This window comes from Solanum lycopersicum, chromosome 1 (assembly GCF_036512215.1).
Source record: "Solanum lycopersicum chromosome 1, SLM_r2.1".
Taxonomy (NCBI): Eukaryota; Viridiplantae; Streptophyta; class Magnoliopsida; order Solanales; family Solanaceae; genus Solanum; species Solanum lycopersicum.
Genome location: NC_090800.1, coordinates 3,559,889 through 3,582,842, shown reverse-complemented (window position 1 = coordinate 3,582,842; position 22,954 = coordinate 3,559,889). Strand labels below are relative to the sequence as shown.

At 31.6% G+C, this 22,954-nt stretch overlaps 1 protein-coding gene across 1 annotated transcript; it reads left to right on the top strand.

Moving 5' to 3' along the window:
* The first annotated feature begins 4,166 nt into the window (after positions 1–4,166).
* EIL2 (protein EIN3-like2) lies at positions 4,167–8,844 on the top strand. The gene is made up of 2 exons (NM_001247792.2): positions 4,167–4,274; positions 6,435–8,844. Exon 2 carries the CDS (start codon positions 6,473–6,475, stop codon positions 8,315–8,317), a length of 1,845 nt encoding a protein of 614 aa, NP_001234721.1. The 5' UTR covers positions 4,167–4,274; positions 6,435–6,472; the 3' UTR covers positions 8,318–8,844.
* Positions 8,845–22,954: the final 14,110 nt, after the last annotated feature.

Here is a 22,954-nt window from a genome sequence, read left to right as displayed (position 1 = left end):
AAAAACATTACCACTCGATCATATCCATATATCATAATTTTCATTTTCTCAATAAAGAAAATCCATGAAAGCAATAGATCAAGAAAGAAAGAAAATAGTTCATTTTTTTGGTTGGCTAATAAGAATCTTTTTGGGTCTTGTGTATAGAGAAAAATATTTTTACTAACAAAGAATTATTTTTGGCGCGACTAGTGAAATTATTTATGAATATTTATCCTTTCGTAGATCCCCTCCTCTTAAAGACAAACTAATTTGACGCGACCACTAAGTTCTTCTTAAATAGTAATACATAGCAAAATCTACACGTAATCATATAAAATATATAATCTTTTGTAGATTTTTACTCTCAAAGAGTGTTACATTTTCAATTAGAATTTTTTTTTGACTCTTGTGTATAAAAATAAATATTATAATCAAATAACTACTTTCGGCGCGGCTGAGGAAGTTTTTTTCTGAAAATCTATCCTTTCGTAGATATTTTTCTCTTAAAGACAAACTGCTTTTGGCGCAACTGTTGAAGTTCTTCCCGAAATAGTAATTTGTAGCAAAACGCTACACACGATCATATAAAATTAAAATTATTATTGGATTCGCTTATTAACCGATAAATCTGCCAGATATCTTTCGTTGTCGGTGAATTTTATTTGATTCTAGGAGAATCCGACTATAGTTTCAGTTTTACCTTCCTTCTTTATCTTTCCGCTTCATCTTCTTAGTATCCTTTTTCTCGTTCTTGATTTCATCATTAATAATAATGTGCGAAATTCATCATTTCTCAATATCACAAACTCTGTTCTCAACGGAAAAAAATTCTTAAATCTTGTATGAAGAAAAATAATGTCTTTACAAATTACTTTTGACACGACTAAATTTGTCTCGCTGGCATATATAAAACTTCACAAAATGCTATACGTAATCATATAAAAAATATTATTTTTACAATTAAATATACGTAAGCTAAAATGTTCTTCTCATAAATAAATAAATTCAAGCTAATTTGAAAAACGAAATACTTAATAACAAAAATAACTCATATTCACGTTTCAAAGTCAAAATTTAAAAATACTCATCATATCCATAAATCATAATTTTCATTTCTTAATAAAGAAAATCCATAAAAGCAATAGATCAAGAAAGAAAGGAAATAAGTTCATTTTTTTTATTGGCTAATAAGAATCTTTTTGGGTCTCGTGTATAGAGAAAAAATATTTTTACTATCAAAGAGTTATTTTTGGCGCGACTAGTGAAGTTATTTATGAATATTTATCCTTTCGTAAATCCTCTCCTCTTAAAGACAAACTATTTTGGCGCGATCACTAAGTTCTTCTTGAAATTGTGACACGTAGAAAAATCTACACGTAATCATATAAAATATATAATCTTTCGTAGTTCTTACTTTCAAAGAGTGTTACATTTTCAATTAGAATTTTTTTACTCTTTGCGAATAAAAATAAATATTATGATCAAATAACTACTTTTGGCGCGACTAAGGAAGTTTATTTTCTGAAGATTTATCCTTTCGTAAATCCTCTCCTCTTAAAGACAACCTACTTTTGGCGCGACTCCCGAAGTTCTTCCCGAAATAGTATTACGTAGCAAAACGCTATACGCAATCACATAAAATTAAAAATATTGTGGGATTCGCTTATTAACCGATAAATCTGCCAGATGTCTCCTTGGTGTCGATGAATTTTATTTGATTCTAGTTGAATCCGACAATAATTTCAATTTTACCTTCCTTCTTTATCTTTTTGCTTCATCTTCTTAGTATATTTTTTCTCAATATTGATTTCACCATTACAAATAATGTGCGAAATTTATTAATTCTCAATATCTCGAACTATGTTCTTAATAAAAAAAAATTCTTGAATCTTGTATGAAGAAAAATAATGCCTTTACATATTATTTTTGACACGACTTTTGAAATTTTTCTCGCTGACATATGTCAAAACACAATAAAACTTTGCAAAATGCTATACGTAATCATATAAAAACATTATTTTTACGATTAAATATACGTAAGCAGAAATTTTCTTCTGCTAAATAAGTAAATTCAAAGTGATTTTTTAAAAACAAAATACTTACTAACAAATATAACTCATATTCACATTTCAAAGTCAATCAAAAATATTTATCACTCGATCATATTCATATATCACAATTTTCATTTTCTTAATAAAGAAAATCAATCAAAGCAATAAATCAAGAAAGAAAGGAAACAAGTTCATTTCTTTGGATTGGCTAACAAAGAAAAGGTTTTGACATTTTTCCCTAATAGTATATACTATTATTACTCTTTCGTAGATCTTTATTCTCAAAGAGTATTACATTTTCATTTAGAATTTCTTTTTGACTCTTGTGTATAAAAATAAATATTACGATCAAATAACTACTTTTGGCGCGATTGAAGAAGTTTTTTTCTGAATATTTATCCTTTCGTAAATCTTCTCCTCTTAAAGACAAACAACTTTTGGCGCGACTGTCGAAGTTCTTCCCGAAATGGTATTACGTAGCAAAACACTATACGCAATCATAAAAAATTAAAATTATTATCGGATTAGCTTATTAACCGATAATTCTGCGAGATGTCTTGTCATTGTTGGTGAATTTTAATTGATCTAGGAGAATCCGACAATAGTTTTAGTTTTACCTTCCTTCTTTATCTTTCTACTTCATTTTCTTAGTATCTTTTCTCTCGGTATTGATTTCACCATTAAAAATAATGTGCGAAATACATCATTTATCAATATCTCAAACTCTGTTTTTAACAATTTTTTTTCTTCAATCTTCTATGAAGAAATATAATTTCTTTACATATTACTTTTGATAAGACTTCTGAAATTTGTTTCGCTGACATATGTCAAAATACAGTAAAACTTTACAAAATGCTATACGTAATCATATAAAAACATTATTTTCACAATTAAATATACGTAAGCAGAAATGTTCTTCTCCTAAATAAATAAATTAAAACCGATTTTAAAAAAAATACTTACTAACAAAGATAACTCATATTCACATTTCAAAGTCAAAATTCAAAAATATTTATCACTCGATCATATTCATATATCACAATTTTCATTTTCTTAATAAAGAAAATCCACCAAAGCAATAGATCAAGAAAGAAAGGAAATAGGTCTATTTTTTTTATTGGCTAACAAAGAAAAGGTTTTGACATTTTTCCCTAATAGTATATACTATTATTATTCTTTCGTAGATCTTTACTCTCAAAGAGTGTTATATTTTCAATTAGAATTTTTTTGACTTTTGTGTATAAAAATAAATATTACGATCAAATAACTACTTTTGGCGCGACTGAGGAAGTTTGTTAAATATTTATCCTTTCGTAAATCCTCTCCTCTTAAAGATAAACAATTTTTGGCGCGACTGTCGAAGTTCTTCCCGAGACAGTATTACGTAGCAAAACACTATACGCAATCATAAAACGTCAAAATCATTTTCGGATTAGCTTATTAACCGATAAATCTGCGAGATGTCTTGTCATTGTCGGTTAATTTTATTTGATTCTAAGAGAATCCGACAATAATTTTAGTTTTACCTTCGTTCTTTATCTTTCTGCTTCATCTTCTTAGTATCTTTTCTCTCGGTATTGATTTCACCATTAAAAATATGCGAAATGCATCATTTCTCAATATCTCGAACTCTGTTTTAACATTTTTTTCTTCAATCTTGTATGAAGAAAAATAATTTCTTTTCATATTACTTTTGATACGACTTCTGAAATTTGTCTCGCTGACATACGTCAAATGCAGTAAAAACTTTGCAAAATGCTATACGTAATCATATAAAAACATTATTTTCACGATTAAATATACGTAAGCAGAGACGTGTTTCTCCTAAATAAGTAAGTTCAAACTCATTTGAAAAACGAAATACTTCCTAACAAAAATAACTCATATTCACATTTCAAAATCAAAATTCAAAAATATTTATCACTCAATCATATTCATATATCATAATTTTCATTTTCTCAATAAAGAAAATCCATGAATGCAATAGATCAAAAAAGAAAGGAAATAAGTTCATTTTTTTGGATTGGCTAAGAAAGAAAAGATTTTGACATTTTTCCCTAATAGTATATACTACTATTATTACACCACCGCCAAAGCCCACACAACAAATAGTATTTATATCCATGTAATAAAAATGTATTCCCTTTGTTCTCTGTTGTCTTCTCTCTCTCTACCTTCTATATTCTGAAGGGTCAATTCTTGAACAAAATTTTGGAAGCAAAAAGAAGAAACCCCTTTGAGGTATTCTTCTTTTTCTTGCCTTTTTACTTTGTAAAGATTGGATTTTGATGTTGATACATTTTGGATTTCTTGATTTTTTTGATCTTGGTTTTACTGGATAGATTTATCTGTTGTGTTTTAGCCTTGTGTTTTAGTGTAAAAAATTGAGTTTTTGTTTAAAGATTTGATTTTTCTGTTGTTTGAGTTTTGTTTTTGATCTTGGTTTTACTGGATAGATTTATCTGTTGTGTTTATGCCTTGTGTTTCAGTATAAAAATTGGATTATTTTTTGTTTTTTGAGGTCATTTTTGATCTTGGTTTTACTGGAATAGTTTTCTCTGTTGTGTTTCAGCATTAAAAAATGGAGCTTTTGTTTCAAGATTGGATTTTTTCTGTTATTTGACTTGATTTTTGATCTTGGTTTTGCTGGAATAGATTTATCTGTTGTGTTTCAGTATAAAAATTGGATTTTTTTTTTGTTTTTTGAGGTCATTTTTGATCTTGGTTTTACTGGAATAGTTTTCTCTGTTGTGTTTCAGCATTAAAAAATGGAGCTTTTGTTTCAAGATTGGATTTTTTCTGTTAATTGACTTGATTTTTGATCTTGGTTTACTGGAATAGCTTTCTGTGATGTGTTTATGCCTTGTGTTTAGTATAAAAAATGGATTTTTTTGTTTTTTGAGGTCATTTTTTATCCTGGTTTTACTGTAATAGCTTTCTCTGGTGTATTTCAGCATACAAAAATGGAGCTATTGTTTCATGATTGGATTTTTTCTGTTATTTGACTTGATTTTTGATCTTGGTTTTACTGGAATAGCTTTCTCTGATGTATCTATGCCTTGTATCAGTATAAAAAATGGATTTTTTTGTTTTTGATTTGATTTTTGGTGTTGGTTTTACTGGAATAGCTTTCTCTGGTGTTTTTCAGCATAAAAAAGATGGAGCTTTTGTTTCAAGATTGGATTTTTTCTGTTAATTGACTTGATTTTTGATCTTGGTTTTACTGGAATAGCTTTCTCTGACGTGTTTAATGTTTCAGTATAAAAATTGGAGTTTTTTTTTTTTAGATTTGATTTTTCTGTTATTTGACTTCAATTTTTGATCTTGGTTTTACTGGATAGATTTCTCTGCTGTGTTTATGCCTTGTTTTCAGTATAAAAATTGTAGCTTTTGGTTAAAGATTTGATTTTTCTGTTATATGACTTCATTTTTTGATCTTGGTTTTACTGAATAACTTTCTCTGTTGTCTTTTAGTATAAAAAAATTGGAGCTTTTGTTTCAAGATTGGATTTTTCTGTTATTTGACTTCAATGTTTGATCTTTGTTTTACTGAATAACTTTCTCTGTTGTGTTTTAGTATAAAAATTGGAGTTCTGTTTCAAGATTGGATTTTTCTGCTTTATTGTAGATTGTTTTAGTTGAATTTTGTATCTCTTTTCACATCTAATCATAAATGGCATCTCCAGTTCTCTGGCACCAGATAGTTGGGAGAGTCAGTTACAAAATTTTTAAGGAACACCCCCCCCCCCCCAAAAAAACCCTCACCCTCCTCTCTCTCTTGTTCTATTTTGTTCTTGTGATTTTTGGTTGTGGGGCTATAGCATTTTTTGATATTTCAGATCTATAAATTTGTCAAATTTTGCTTGAAATGAGTTGTTGTAAAATGAAGTAAAGATCCCCTTTTTTTTTCCCCAAGATGATCTTTGGTTTTTGACTGATGTGTACAAATCTAAGGCTTCTTTTGATGAAAGTGTTCATATCACGGATGTTAGTACTAACTTTCTGCCAAATGGGCTACTCTTTCTCCTAGCTTTTAGTTGAGCTCCATGTCCATGTGTTTGTTGTGATCTTCACATGTCTTTATCACTTTTTTTTTTGTTTTTTTTGGGTGATATCAGTTCTACATATTTATATAGGTGCTTCTGATAATGATGCTTCACTTTCTTTATGGCCACTAATTATCTTGATGATTGTTTGTTTGGATTGATATAGCTTTTGGTTGTTGCTAGATGTAATCAATTTAGTTTTCTTATTCATATACTTGTATTTGCAGAATGAAAGGTCATCATCTGATTGACCAACTACTATATATGTTGTAACTATATTCGAATTTATGTGACGAGGATAGAATAACTTGTGGATTTTGAGGATAGTTGTTAAATATTATTTTGTTTTTTGAAGGTTGCTGGTTTTTTTCAAACCAAAATTTGGCTGCCAAGATGATGATGTTTGAAGACATTGGGTTTTGTGCTGATCTTGATTTCTTCCCTGCTCCGCTGAAGGAGGCGGAAACAGTAGCTGCTGTTCCACCAATTGTGCCGGAGCCGATGATGGATGATGATGATAGTGATGAGGAGATCGATGTGGATGAGCTGGAGAAGAGGATGTGGAGGGATAAGATGAAGCTGAAAAGGCTGAAAGAAATGAGCAAGGGCAAGGAAGGTGTTGATGCTGTCAAACAACGCCAGTCTCAGGAGCAAGCTAGGAGGAAGAAGATGTCCAGGGCTCAAGATGGGATCTTGAAGTACATGTTGAAGATGATGGAAGTCTGTAAGGCTCAGGGTTTTGTTTATGGAATTATCCCGGAGAAAGGCAAACCGGTGACTGGGGCATCGGATAATCTCAGGGAGTGGTGGAAGGATAAAGTGAGGTTTGATCGCAATGGACCTGCTGCGATAGCAAAGTACCAAGCTGACAATGCCATCCCTGGCAAGAACGAGGGTGCTAATCCGATTGGTCCAACCCCTCATACCTTGCAGGAGCTTCAAGATACCACCCTTGGTTCTCTACTGTCAGCTTTAATGCAACATTGTGATCCTCCTCAGAGGCGATTTCCATTGGAAAAAGGTGTATCACCTCCATGGTGGCCAAATGGACAGGAGGATTGGTGGCCTCAGTTGGGACTGCCAAATGATCAAGGTCCTCCACCTTACAAGAAGCCTCATGATCTGAAGAAGGCTTGGAAGGTTGGTGTCCTCACAGCGGTGATCAAGCACATCTCCCCTGATATTGCTAAGATACGCAAGCTGGTAAGGCAATCGAAGTGCTTGCAGGATAAGATGACAGCAAAGGAAAGTGCAACTTGGCTTGCCATCATCAATCAGGAGGAAGTTTTGGCTCGCGAACTTTATCCTGATCGCTGTCCACCTTTGTCCTCAGGTGGTAGTAGTGGAACCTTCACTATGAACGACAGCAGTGAGTATGATGTTGAAGGTGCTATTGATGACCCTATCTTTGATGTTCAAGAGCAAAAACCAAACCATCTCAGTTTGCTGAATGTCAATGTTGAGATGTTCAAGGAGAAGCTGCCTCTGCTACAGCAGTCTCAGCCAATGAAGGGTGACATTTTTGCCAACTTAGATTTCACTCGCAAGAGGAAGCCGGCTGATGACTTGACTTTCCTGATGGATCCGAAGACATATACTTGCGAGTGTCTTCATTGCCCTCATAGTGAGCTTCGCAATGGTTTTCCAGACAGATCCAGCAGAGACAATCATCAGCTAACTTGCCTCTTCAGGAATACTTCTCAATTTGTAGTTCCAAACTTTCACATGGAGGAGGTCAAGCCAGTTGTCTTCCCTCAACAGTATGCTGAGCCAAAGCGGGCTTCGCTTCCGGTCAACCCAGCTCCACCCTCCTTTGATACATCTGGACTTGGGGTTCCTGCAGATGGGCAGAGGGTGATCAATGAGCTTATGTCATTCTATGAAAGTAATGTGCAAGGAAACAAAAGTTCAATGGCGGGGAACTCTGTGATGTCCAAAGAGCAGCCTCTTCAACAACCTAGCATTCAACAGAACAATTACCTTCAAAGCCAAGGGAATGTGTTGGAGGGAAGCATCTTTGGGGACACCAACATTTCTGCTAACAACTCCATGTTTGTGCAGGGTGATCGGTTTGATCAGAGCAAGGTTTTAACTTCACCATTCAATGCAAGCTCTACTGATGATTTCAATTTCATGTTTGGATCTCCATTCAACATGCAATCCACTGATCTCTCTGAATGTCTTTCTGGGATTTCACATGATGACGTGACGAAGCAAGATGCCTCGGTTTGGTACTAGCAATGCGATTACTCAAATGAACATCAAGCAGTGGATATCACAATATACCTTTAATCAGGTGGATTTCAGTTTGCCTATAGTTCTCAGTTTGGTTTTTCTGTTACCATGTAGTTGTAGAGGTTGGAGGATCGTGCATGACGTTATTACAAGGGAGTAGTAAGAGATGTCATGCTGCTGGTTAGAAGGAACTTATAGATGTTTCTAAATAAGGTTTAGCAGTCAGTTTATTTTCATATATGTCTATAACTCTATATAGGTTTTAGCTTTATCCCATAGTCAATCGTTGGTTTCGGAGATATTTAAACGCTTTTGTCCCTATATCTGGTTCTGGAAATGTTACAAATTACCTGCAGGTGCAGCTGCAGGTCTTTTTGTTATATGTTATAGTACTATTTGTCATGGTGGTGGTGTAATATATACATATGTGTTGGCCAAAGCTGTGTGATATGTTGTTAGCATCCTATATAAGGCCATGGCTTGACAATAAAATGTTATGATGTATTTTGGTATGTCCTCTTTTCACCATATTATCTGTTTTCAGTGTAGTTTTGATGATCTAGTTTGGTGTAGCATATGCTTGATGAAGTAGTCGAGCTGTGAACAAACTAATAGCCAACCCTTTAAAAAGGGGGATAAAGGTCATATTTACTCGCGTACTCGAGAAAAATATTGCATTAACCTCCGTTTAAAGTTTGGCTCATTAGTGTTAGTTGAACTTTTGACATACACTTACCTTAACTATTTTACTCAAATGTGTGGTTTTAAATTTTAATATACATAAATTTGAGGTTCAATATGAAAGCCTTTAGTGAACAAGGACAAAAGTAAATATTTTGCAAACTTGAGGGCAGTTTTGAACTTTTTAAATTTATCTTTTGATGGCTCGATGGTGTTAAACATGTCACATGGAAAATTGTAATTAACGAGTAACCAAAAAAGAATTAATAAAATAGGACCGACAAATTAAAACTAGAAAAATAGCAAGTGGCAAGGTTGGTTTTGTCTTTAAAAGTAATTTACATGCCTAAATTAGGTGGATGAAATAATTGTCATTTTACATCTTAAAATGGTAACCTAGTCAACTTTGAGTATTAATGATGCACATTGTAATTGTCAATAATGATATTATTCATTTTCAATTTCGATCACTAAATTTTGAATTTTGTTATCTTTTCTCATTAAAAGTCAAAAAAAAAAAAAACTCGAAATTTGAAGAGAAAAGTGGCATGTGAAAAGCAAAAATCACAAAGAAAATACTTTTCACCATCTTGAGTCATTTCAACATGAGTCATTAGTTTTGCTTCAAAATTTTCAACAATAATAATTGGAGTTGACCATAGATAATGTTTATTTTATTAGAAAAAATAAAATAAAATCAAGGAAGCTAAATAGGAATCCATTTGACTTGATCAACAAACAAAATTTATATATTATTTATTTTCTTCCCCAGGAAAATTGTCAACTTTATTTCCAAAAAGTTAGCTTAAAGGAAAAACTCTCTCCGTCCCATTTTATGTAGTTCGAGAGTCAAACAGTCTAACTTTGATTGGATATTTGCGTATGGAATCTTCAAATTTTTTGAAATGGAACTTATATATTTGTAAACTACGTGTAAAGAGTACTATAAGTCACAATAATTGATAATTCAAAATGTTAAAAGGATCTATGAAAAACTTACGATCAAAGATAGACTTGTTTGAATCTCGAAATGCAAAAAGTGTAATATAAAATGGGACGGAGGACGTATAATTGTCTAAGTCTTTTAAGAAATTTAGAAATTTTGTTCTGTTTAGACGTGAGACACTTTCCATCAACAACCTCTAACGTTTGGATTCAAATATTTTTTATGTGAGGAGTATATTCAAGAATCACGAGTATATTCATAATTTTATACCGTTTATGGACATCACATCTTATACAATGGACCTGATTCTAATATCATATCAAATTAAATTTAAGTCTACGTCACACTTCAAAATCTAACTTAAAGGAAAAAAAAGTTAAACAAGTCTTATGAGGAGCACATAGATTTTGTTTTGATATGACGTGATGTGAAACACTTTTCATCAACGTAACGAAGATATCATCGAAGTAAATTAATCGAAATAATTTTTTTTTCTTTAATTGTTATATTTGTATGGTTGTGAATCACATCATCAAAGTCAAACTAGGGAGGCATACTACCGTTTCAACTTGAATATACAATTTTGAAATGAAATGAAGAAAGATTTTTATAATCATATATATTTTTGGATCGAATTACTGACGATATAAATATTTTTTGATATAACTATAGATTAAGGGTGTTTTCTTTTTCGATTTTGCATAGTTCAAAAATTTTGATCCTTTGTGTTGAATTTAAATTTCCATTTGTTCGATTTGAAAATCAAACATCCAATTAACAACTTGAAGAAACAAATTATGTTAGCTATAACTCAATTGTATTGTAAGATCCAAATAGAAAGGAGTTTGAAATTTTAGGAGCATAAGTAGGGGTGAACGTTTGGTATTTGGTTCGAGATTTTTTAATTTTAGGTTTAGTAGTTCGGTTATTGATAGTTAAAATAGATATCAAATATCAAAATTTTAAATTCTGATTCGGTAATTGATAAATCAAATTTTGATTCGATACGGTATTCTGTAATATCGTTTTTAAGTTACAAAATTAATATTATTGCTTCAATTATTTCAGTTCTCTATGCAGAGACACAATATAATAGCAAATCAACATGTAACAAGACGACATCAAGAAAAATAAATAGATAAAATTATAAGACATATGTATTTGAGTTGTTTATGTTCAGGCTTTAATTTTTTCTCTGGACTTGTACTATTGAGTTATGAACTTGCTGATATATGACCTTTTCATTAAATAAATAATTCGATATTAGAAAAATATCAAATACTCCAAATATCATACCAAGTAACGAATTATCAAATATCAAATTATCATAAATTTCAATTTGATTTGGTAATTTAATTTTTGATATTTTACACCGAATCATGAGTTAAGTATAAGTATGTGGAAAAGATAATAATAAACTTTCACCATTTTGTGTAATTCCTAATCATTTTATCTCTACAAATTAGAGCCGTCAATATGGGCTAGGCTCATTGGGCCGGCCTGGCCTATCTCGGGATTTAGTAGCGCTGAGTTAAGATTTTTGGAGTCTATTTTAAAAAATGATTTTTTAGCCCGGTTTGAATAAGCCTGTTGATTTGAGGGGCTTGAGAAAAATCGATAGGACGGGCCCTTGGGCCAGTAAAATTTAATTAAAAAATATAATATAATATTAAAATTTAAAATTGATGAGAGTCCAAACTCAAAACAATTAGGTTAATATTTCTATTTAGATATTTATACTTAAAAAAAATCTAATAAGTTCTTTTTATTTTTTAAAATGATAACTTAACGTAATAAATATTTTATAAAGACAATTTTATTTGTGAATTTGATTAACAAGTAGTAACATCAACATCATGTGATATTGTTTTGTCGATATTTATGATAATATATTTAAATTATAATTTATAATTTAAATTAATAATTAAAAAATATATATAGTTTTTTAAAAATGGGCAACTTTCACATATAGCAAACAAAAAAATCATATTTGTATAATATAGCAAACTTTGCATAATTGCGCTCCATAGCAAACATAAAAACTGTATAATTCGCTATACATATAAAAGTGTATAATTTGTTGGCCTAAATTGTATAATTCGCTGGCCTATTTCGCTGCAATTGTATAATTAGCTTTGCATACAGTTGAATCAAATTAAAATGTATGTATATTGCATAATTATAAGTGTATAGCAAGAAGATATATGTTTTTCTCGCTTTATACAAAAACAGAAGCACAATATATACACTTTTATTGTATAAAGCTAGAAAAATTGTATTTCACTGCAATTGTATAATTCACAATTGTATAATTCTTTGGTCTTTTTCTCTGCAATATTTGAAGTAAAATGTTTGTAAATTATATAATTAAGTGTATAACACGAAGATATACATTTTTGCATGTGTATATACAATTTTCTCTCGCTTTATACAAAACAGAAACAGAAATTATACACTTCTGTGTATAAAGCGAGAGAGGCGAGAATGGGAGAGTGGCGAGCGAGACTTCTGGGAGAGACGCCTGGCAAATTTTTGTCAATGTTTGCTATGGAGCACATTTAAATCAAACCCTAGCTATTCAATTTAATTTAGGTTATTAGTTTGCTATTTTATACAATTTTCCCTTTAAAAATTGACTGACCCAACATGCCTGTAGCCCACATAGGATTGGGCCGACCATTTTCCGGCCCACACTAAAATTAGGCTAGCCCAACCTGACCCGTAAAATGTTAAAGCTTATATGGGTTAACCTGAATGAGATGAGATATCCCATATTGACAACTCTACTACAAATTCAATAAGTTATTTGATGATTTAAACAACAATAATATAGTTGACCTTGAAAAGTTTTCTTTAGAATAAATCTAAACAAATCAAGTGGATATGGAAAATCATTAATTGACTTTAACAAAAAAATAAAAAAAAATAAAAACGTGTATCACTTGTGTAACTCATAAATAAATGTGATTGATTAGTCAATTCTTATATTTTTTTTGTTGTAAATCTCATTTTTCAAGAGTCCTAGTGAAAAAATAATCAATGCCTCTAGAATTAGATCACCTAATTTCAATGACAGAGTTATATATAGTTTTCATTAAAAAAAATTAAAATGTGAAAAATTAAAATTTATTTTTGTTTGTCCATAATTTTAAAAATAAAATTTATTTTATTTTTCTCTTTTGACAAATATTTTTTAAATTTTATTCTCAACATTAATTTCTTATTTTCTAAATTATTTTCCACATCTAAGACTACACAATAATCAACATGAATAATTGAATATTATGGTAAATATTTATATTAATCATTGTTAGTTAAGAGACATACAAAGTCTGAAATGGACAAGTAAAAATGAATGAAAGAAATATAACAAATGAGAGAATAACACTTCGGTTCCTAAATTATAGGTTTATTTCAATTCTTGTGATATCTGACAAAGCACATACCTTCAAATAATCGAAATATTTGTTTTAAGTCTTTTTATGTCAGAAGTGTGTTGTATTTGAACTATTTTTTTTTTGAAAAAAATGTATTACAATGATCAAATATGAAGATAATATCAGTTTGAAATAATACATCTGTAATTAGGTATGAAACATCAATAATTATAGTAAATTTCAGAAGCGTATGCAGGAGAAAGTCATCGGATTCACGTGAACCCATGCTTTCCTCGCTAAATCATATATAGTAGTTTATCTTTTTTATTTTTTTGTTAAATATAGATGTGTGAACCCACACTCGAAGTTCAATATAATGCAACGATGATTGAGTGCACCTCTCAGTGAACATAGAAATTTGAATTTTTTTCCTCAAAATTATGTAACACCTCTCTAAGTGGTTATTGATAGCATTTTTGACGTTTTAATTAATCAAGCATTTCAGTTTTGGACCTATAATTTTAAAATTTAACAGTTTTCAATAATAAGAACCTAAATGTCAAACCGATTAAATTCATCTTTTCATGACAATACACCACCATCTCGAAATCCTAAATATACCTCTAGTAAATTTGTGAAATATTTACGTGCATAATAATAAAAACCACACATTTCAATTTATTAAGGTTATATGTATTTAATCAAATATACAAACATAAAAAATTAGAATATATTAATAACTAAAAAAATAAATAAAAAACGCTATCAATCCATAACAGATAAATGATTTATTAGTAGTTTAAGTCTTGCTTGTTGAATCTAGCCACACTAAATTAATAAAATAAACTTTCTTTTAAAAATATATATATAATTTGGTGAGAAAAAAAATCCTTTCCTAGAAAAAAATAACTGAAATTAAAATAAGTGACCATTGAAGTTGTAATTCGATATTTATAATTTTACTACCTGATTGCAAGGGTCCGATACATATATTAATATCTGATTAATTCAAATTCGTCTTAAAAAGTTCTCTTTAAAAAGTAAAATATATATTAAAAATACTATCAAGTTCAAAATTGAAACCTCTAAGGAATTAAAAATAAAAAATGATTGATGACCTGACTTAGTCGAGTCTATCGCATAGAGCTTGCTTAATGCGATTTATATTCGCTGTATGATTTGTAAGATATCACGCAATAAAAAATTTACTTAATGCACGTAAAATGCTCACTCGAAGGACATAAACCATAACAAAAGTGAGATTAGAAAAAGTCACACAATAATAAATTTACCCAATGCGCACAAAATGCTTACCCTAAGGACAAAAACTGTAGCAGAAGTGAGATAAGAAAAATTCATACGATGAGAAGTTTGCCTAATGCGCACAAAATACTCACCCAAAAGACGAAGTGAGATAAAAAAAAGAAGGTAGTAAAGTTTAACCTTATCTTTAGGAAATATAATTCTTTAATATGGTAGCAATTAAATATCCATTTGAAGAAAATTGTGAAATATGAAGTAACGTAATTTTACTTTTTGGAGAATTTTTCTTTTCAAAGTGAGTTGAGGCTTTATCGAAAATATTTTCTCTAAATTATTGTAATAAGAATCTACATAGACAATATTCTCTTCAAACTACATATATAGAATACTCAGTATGTTGTTATTTCGAAGTGAGAAACAATATTTGAAAATTGAAGTCTTGTTTAGCCAAAAATATAAATCAAAGTTGTTTTTGGATTTTTATAAATAATTTGAAGTGAATAATATAAAAATATATATTTTGATATGCACTTTATACATGCATCTGTACATTTTTTTGGAATATCGATAAATCCAATTTCCAAAAGGGCAAAAAAAAGATCTTTTATATATATTAGAACTGTCAATATGCTAGGCCTGTTGAATCGGTCTAGTTTAATTCGGGATTTAATAGGGATAAACTATGATTTTTAGAGCTCATTTAAGAAAAGAGCTTTTTAGCCCGGCCTGGATAAACCTGTTGATTTGTAGAGCTTGAGAAATATCAGTAGGGCCGACTCATGGGCCAATAAAAATTAATTAAAAAAATATAATATAGTATTAAAATTTAAAATTAAAGAGAGTTCAAACTCAAAACAATTAGATTAATATTTCTATTTAGAATTTTATGCTTTTACTTGAAAAAAAAACTTAATAAATATAACAAAGATAATTTTATTTGTGAATTTGATTAAAAAGTAGTAACATTAACATCATGATAACATTGTTTTGCTGATATTTATGATAATATTTTTAAATAATAATTTATAATTTAATTTAATAATTCTAAAAATAATATAATTTTTAAATAAAATGGACTGGTCCAGCAAGCCTGTGGCCCACGTACTTGTGGGTTGGGCCAGTCGTTTTTTAGCCCACACTAAAAATGAGCTAGCCCGGCCTGACCCATAAAATATTGAAACCTGTATGGATTAACCCAGATGAGGTGGGCTAACCCATATATATATGACAAATGCATATATATAAATTATATATGCAATATAAATTGTCCTAAACATACAAGACAATATTTTTGTATCCAAAGTATAACGACCTGTTTAGTCATTTTGAGTAGCAAATTTTATTTCTGGAAAAACTGGCTGAGACGACGGATCCCACGACGGACCGTCATGAGCACGACGGACCGTCGAGGGTGTCTCGTTCCAAAACACTTAGATTTCTGAAATTTGGGTACTGAAATCGACTCTCTGAACTTCGTGACGGAATGACAGGACGGACTGTCACAAGCATGACGGGCCGTCACAGATCCTTCAGTAAAATTCAGTCTCTGAACTCTGTGACGACTCAGCAGGACGGACCGTCGCAGGCACGACGGCCCGTCACAGGCTGCGTAATCCCAGGCTGGGTCGGATTTCTGTTAATTGTTTTAAGGGGCGTTTTGGACTATTCCTGTTATAATTATAAAGTTGGTGGTTGAATATTAATAATCCAATTTCTTGAGGGTTAAAGGAGATAACCTTAAATTAATTAGTGGGTTATTTTATCATCTTTTATACTTAATTATATGTTAATTAGGGTAAAAGAAAGAGGGTTTGAATAAGAAAAATAGAAAGAACAAGAGAGGGAGAATCGAACTAGAAAGAGGAGAAACGAGAAGAAGAACAAAGCTTTGGGAACTTGCTTGCTTGATTTCTAATCTTCGGTGGAGGTAGGTTATGATTTTTATACTATTCGTAGTAAACTCTTAATAGCGAATGATATGTACTGGGTAGTGTTGTAAACCCTTCTATATGCTTAATTATGTGTTTGCATGTTGTGATTATGTAATTGTGATAAAATATGCATGATGAAGCTATTGAATCCTAAATCTTGAAAAAGAAACCCTAATCTACTTTGTTAATGATGATGCCTTGGTATAAAGGAAGGCTTGACGAACGAAAGTAGTGAGATTAGGGGATCGGGTGCCACGTTCCGGTACCAGGATAGTATATGAGGATCGGAGTGTTACGTTTCGACACCAGGATAGAATATGGATCGGGTGCCACGTTCCGGTACCAGGATAGTATATGAGGATCGGAGTGTCACGTTCCGACAGCAGGATAGAATATGGATCGGGTGCCACGTTTCGGTACCAGGATAGTATATAAGGATCGGAGTGTCACGTTTCGACACCAGGATAGAATATGGATCGGGTATCACGTTCCGACACCAGGATAGTATGATGAGGATCGGAGTGTCACGTTCCGACACCAGGATTAGTAAAGAGAATGAATCTTGAAATATGTTAATATACTCAATTTAATGAACCTAATTTCCAAATGAGTATGATGGGGATGCGTGAGTTCTCATTGATGAACTGGTGTTGTGACCAAGGGTTATGGTAATTGTAAACGCCGCATATTGAGTATTGTAGTTGATTTTATGATATTATCTGATATATGCTGTTTTCTATTTTGAGTTGGCCGATGATATCTACTCAGACCTGTGTTTTGTACTGACCCCTACTTGTATGTTTTCTTTTTGATTATTTGTGGAGTGCAACAAACGTGCCATCGTCTTCAACTCAACCGCAACTCTAGCCAGTCTTCATTACACCGAATTTAAGGGTGAGCTAACGCTTCTAGCTTGGACTGGATCTTCTTCTTCATGTCTTGATGCCTTGAAGTTCCGGCATGGACTAGCTTTTTATGTATTCTAAGCTGTCTAGATACTCTTAGCTTTAGTAATTAGAGGATAGATGTTCTTGTGATGATGACTTCCAGATTTTGGGGAAATAATAAGTTTGAGTTTTAAAGGTTAATTATTGATTTCGTTAATGAGTTTTAAGTCTTTCGCATTTTATTTTATTTATTATGCTTGAAATGGTAGGGTTTAGGTTGGTTGGTTCGCTCACATAATAGGATAAGTGTGGGTGCCAGTCGCGGCCCGATTTGGATCGTGACACAAAGTTAGATGTGTAAGGTACGTAGCCAAATAATTGTTATGACATTGCTATTTTAGCTACTCACCATATAGATATAAGAAGGGTGAATTGTGTCTTCTTCGATTTTCGCGAATTAAAGAACTTGATTATTATTTTAGATTATGATTCTTTAATTAAAAGGACTATAAACTCGAGTTTGAAGCTAAAAGGATAAAAAAAAATGTCAAAAATTTTAAAAGAGCACATTGATTTTTTTTTAAAACCAAAAGGACAAAATCACTATTAACATCAAAGTGATTTTCCTCTGACATATATTAACACTGTTTACTCGATTGAGATTGAGATTTTCTCAAAAAAGTTCTTTTTTGTTTCCGCTAATATCGCTGCCATAGCAGCGTTTTCACATAACTTTTTTTAAAATTTTCTTTGTAAAAAAGGCAGTGTTTCACTTTGAAAAAAAATAAAAAATTTAGCCTTTACTTCTTTAGAATTATTTGCTGCCTTGTCGAGTTTTTTCCTGGATTTTTTATTTGAAAATAGCGTTTTATTAAAAATAATAATAAAAAAAATAATTTCAGGCTGCCAAGGCAGCAATTTTTTTTAAAAAAATAAATTAAGTTCAACGAATACAAATTTTTAAGTAAAACGCTGCTAGGGCAGCGATTACTTTTTTTTTAAAAAAAATAAAAAGCTCCCAAAGCAGCGATTTTCATGAGAAAAAAGTTAAAAAGAATTCCATAAAAAACGCTGCTATGGCAGCGATATTATGGAAAAAAAAAGAAAAGAACTTTTTTGAGTAAACGGTGTTCATATGTGTCGAAGGAAAATCGCTTTGACAGTAGCAATTTTGTCCTTTTGATTTTAAAAAAATACAACATACCCTTTTAGAATTTTTGAAATTTATTTTTTTGCCCTTTTAGCTCCAGACTCCTATAAACTCTAACACCTTACACTCCTTAAATCCTACAATTCATAGTGTTGCAATTTCATTCTATTCTACATAGAAACATTGTTCCAATGACAATACACACATCATAAAAGCATATCATATTTCTTTATTTGTTAACTTTCTATGATACTTAGAGGTAAAATTGTGATATTTACATTGTATATATACTATATTCATGTTTATATATACATATAATATACATTTTTTTTTACATAATTAACGTTCTCTAAAAAACATGAGTTAATTAATGAATAAGTAAGTGACATTTATACTATAATAACAAGTATCACGTTACATTAAATATGAATATGATGAGGAAACACATATTACTATTGATAAATATTTATTAGTATACAATAGTTTTCAACCATTTAAAGCAGAATAGGCTAAATAATAATTGCTAAAATATATTTAACAAGGTAGAAATGAGTACGAAAAAAGAATATTAAAGAAAAAATAATGCGGAGAACTAATCATAGATTATTTAATTTTTTTGACGAAAAATGATGAACATGAGAATACAAGTTAGTGGAGCACTTTCGAAATAAATTGTATCTACATGCTCAACTATTTATATATATTATTCAATGCTATATAAAGAATCTATATTCTTATTTCACAAACGATGTGGGATTCTGAGCAATAAAAAGTTTGGCCGCTCCACTTATTTCACCGTTCAGTCCCACATTTGTTTGCGGAATAAGAATATAGATTCTTTATATAGTATTTTTTTACAGACATGCAATTTTATTTAAGTCAAAATTGTAAGAAATAAAGAGATATTCGCTCAAATTATTTAATTATTGACCCGTCCCCATTGATCCACCCAACTCGAACTCTAACGTTAATGTGAAAAAGCTCTGTTAATGAGCTTCAAGAAGAAGAAAGGGAAGAAGATGAAGGAGACGAGAGAGAATGATGAAGATGTGTAACTGTATTTTCTGTATATTTGCACATAGGCTTACATACCTATATATATACAATTTACATAAGTGTATATACAAGATACTTAGCCTAACTACTTTATTTAACTAACTAATTTGTAGTTAACTAACTAACTAACTACTTAACAACCTTACAAACTAGAACATTAAAAGAATAGTACAAAGATTAGTATATAAGTTATCTTAACACTCCCCCTCAAGCTAAGAATTGGAAAATACATTTTTCATTCCTAGCTTGACAATTAGTTCTTCATGTTGAGGCTTGCACAACCCTTTAGTAAGTATATCAGCTTGTTGTTCTCTTGTTCCCAAGTGTTGTGTCTGAATCAGTCCTTCAAGTATCTTCTCTCTTACAAAATGACAATCTATGTCAAAAATGTTTGGTTCTTTCATGGAAGATTGGTGTGCTGTAATTTGGATAGCAGCTTTGTTATCACAAAATACTTTCACTGGCAACTGTATGTTCATTCCTTACTCTCTGAACAAGCCTTTTAACCAGACTATCTCAGCAACTGTCGTGGCCATACTCCTGAATTCAGCTTCTGCAGAGCTCCTTGATACTGTGTTTTGTTTCTTTGATTTCCAAGACACCAGTGCTCCTCCTAGTTTGATCATATAACCAGTAACTGACCTCCTTGTTCTACACAAGCTCCCTAGTCAGAGTCACAATAAGCTACCATCTCATTGTTTTTGTTACTAGGCATAAACAGTCCAAGCCCTGCAGTTCCTTTTATATATCTCACTACTCTGAGTGCAGCTTCCATATGAGATGATTTTATTAGGTGAGTGCATATATTGGCTAAGAACCTGTACTACAAAAGCTATGTCAGGTCTAGTCATGGTTAAATATAGTAACTTTCCTATAAGTCTCTGATACTTTCCAAACTCATCAAGGACTAGGTCTTCTGCATTAGAATTTTTTTCAATAACTTCATCAAACACAGTAGAGGTTAACTTGTGATTAAACTCCAAGGGTGTAGAATAAGGCTTACAACCTGCTAATCCCAGCTCAGGCACAAGTCCTAAAGCATACTTCCTTTGATTCATCAGTATACCTTCCTTAGATCTGGAGAATTCAATTCCAAGAAATATTTAAGCTCACCAAGGTCTTTCATTCTGAACCTTAGTTGTAGGTCCTTCCTTATTTGCTGTATATGATGCAAACTGCTCCCAGTAACCAGGAGATCATCAACATAAACCAAGATAACTAGAAGATCTTTACCTATGTTCTTAGTAAAGAGTGAGCAATCATAATGAGATTGTGAAAATCCCATATCAACTAAGGCTTCTGTTAGTTTTAAGTTCCATTGCCTTGGTGCTTGCTTCAGTCCATACAAGGACTTATGAAGTTTGCAAACCATATTTTTCTCCCCCTAGCTTGCAAAACCTTCAGGTATCTGCATATAAACTTCTTCAGGAAGATCACCTTGAAGAAATGCATTGTGAACATCCATTTGGAATATAAACCAGCCACATGAAGCAGCTAAAGCCACTACTGACCTCACTGTAACCATCTTAGCTACTGGTGAGAATGTCTCAGTATAGTCTAAGTCTTCCTTTTGATTGTACCCTTTTGCTACTAACCTGGCTTTATACCTCTCAACTTCTCTAGATGCTTTATACTTAACTTTAAACACCCACTTACAGCCAATAGGAACCTTTGTTGAAGGTAAAGGAATAATAGACCAAGTATTATTGTTTTCTAGAGCATTAATCTCATCTTTCATGGCATTTACCCAATGAGTATCTTGACAGGCCTCTTTATATGTATGAGGTTCAGGAATAAGAGAATATGCAGCAAGAGATGCTCTATATGTAGGGGCTAGTTTAGAATAGGTAACATACTGTGACATAGGATATAAACATGCACTTTGTGCACTTTCAGTCACATATGAGTCCATCCAAATAGGTGGTTTAGATTGTCTAGAGGATCTTCTTAGAGGAACTAATGGAGCTGTAGTATTAGAGAAAGTCTGAGGATGTATAGAAGTTGTAGGATTTAAACCAGGAATGAAAGTTTTATCAGATTCTAATTCAAATGACTCAGTACATGAACTATCTTGAAGATCTAGAACTAGAAACAGATGATCTGGAACTAATTGAAGACTCTTGAAAGGGAATATATCTTCTTTAAACATAGTGTCTCTGCTTATAAAGAAAGATTTGCAAGTCAAGTTATATAAAATATAACCTTTCTTGTTCATAGAATACCCCATATGCACAGCTGGAGCAGCTCTAGGTGCAAACTTGTCTATAACTTTAGGATCTGTAGCATAGCATAGACTTCCAAAACACTTTAAGATGCTGAAGACTAGGAGCTTGTCCAAATAGCTTTTCAAAAGAACTCTGTCCTTTTAACAACTCAGTAGGTAGTCTATTCAGTATATATACAACAGTAGTAACACAAAATCCCCAAAATTGTAGAGGTATACCAGCCTGAAACCTCAGTGCTCTTGCCATGTTAAGAATAGACCTATGTTTTCTCTCAACTACTCCATTCTGTTGAGGAGTATACACACATGAACTTTGATGTATAATGCCATTAGTCTTGAATAGATCATCCATTTGAACATTAACAAACTCTGTTCCATTGTCTGTCCTTATACACCTGATGCCTACACCAAACTGATTTCTTACCAAGTTTACAAATTCTTTTAACACTACCACAGTATCTGACTTAGTGTGCAATAAGAAAATCCAAGTATATCTGGACATATCATCCACAAGAGTTAAAAAATACCTTTTACCATCATGATTAGGTACTCTGTAGGGTCCCCATACATCACCATGTATAATATCAAAAATTGAGCTTGAATGAGAAAGACTAATAGGAAAAGGAAGTCTTGATTGCTTGGCAATTGGACATATAGAACAATGCTGATCATTTACAGACACAATGTTTAATTCTTTTATTCTACTTAACACTTTGAGAGGAGCATGTCCAAGTCTTTTATGCCATAGGCTACTTGCAGAATCAACAGTAGAATTAAAGCTAATAGGATTCCTTTTACATGCAGCTTCCTTTGCATATTTTCCAGAAGAACCTTGATCATTTGAAAGCTTTGTTGTTGCAGCAGTATTGAGAATATACAATCCTTGACTCTCTTTACCAATCCCCAGGACCCTCCCATTGAAGAGATCCTGAAAAATACAAAAATCAGGAAAAAATACTACTGCACACCTTAACTGTTTTGTTAGTTGTGACACTGATAGAAGATTATACTTGAATTCTGGAACAAACAACACATCCTTTACTACTTTGTCTTTCAGAATCAAAGATTCACCAATATGAGTAATAGACACCTGATCACCAGTAGGTAAATTAACTCTCATGCCTC

Bases quoted from the DNA above. Each gene is read 5' to 3' on its own strand.
- EIL2 (NM_001247792.2), top strand. From the start codon at position 6,473: ATGATGATGTTTGAAGACATTGGGTTTTGTGCTGATCTTGATTTCTTC.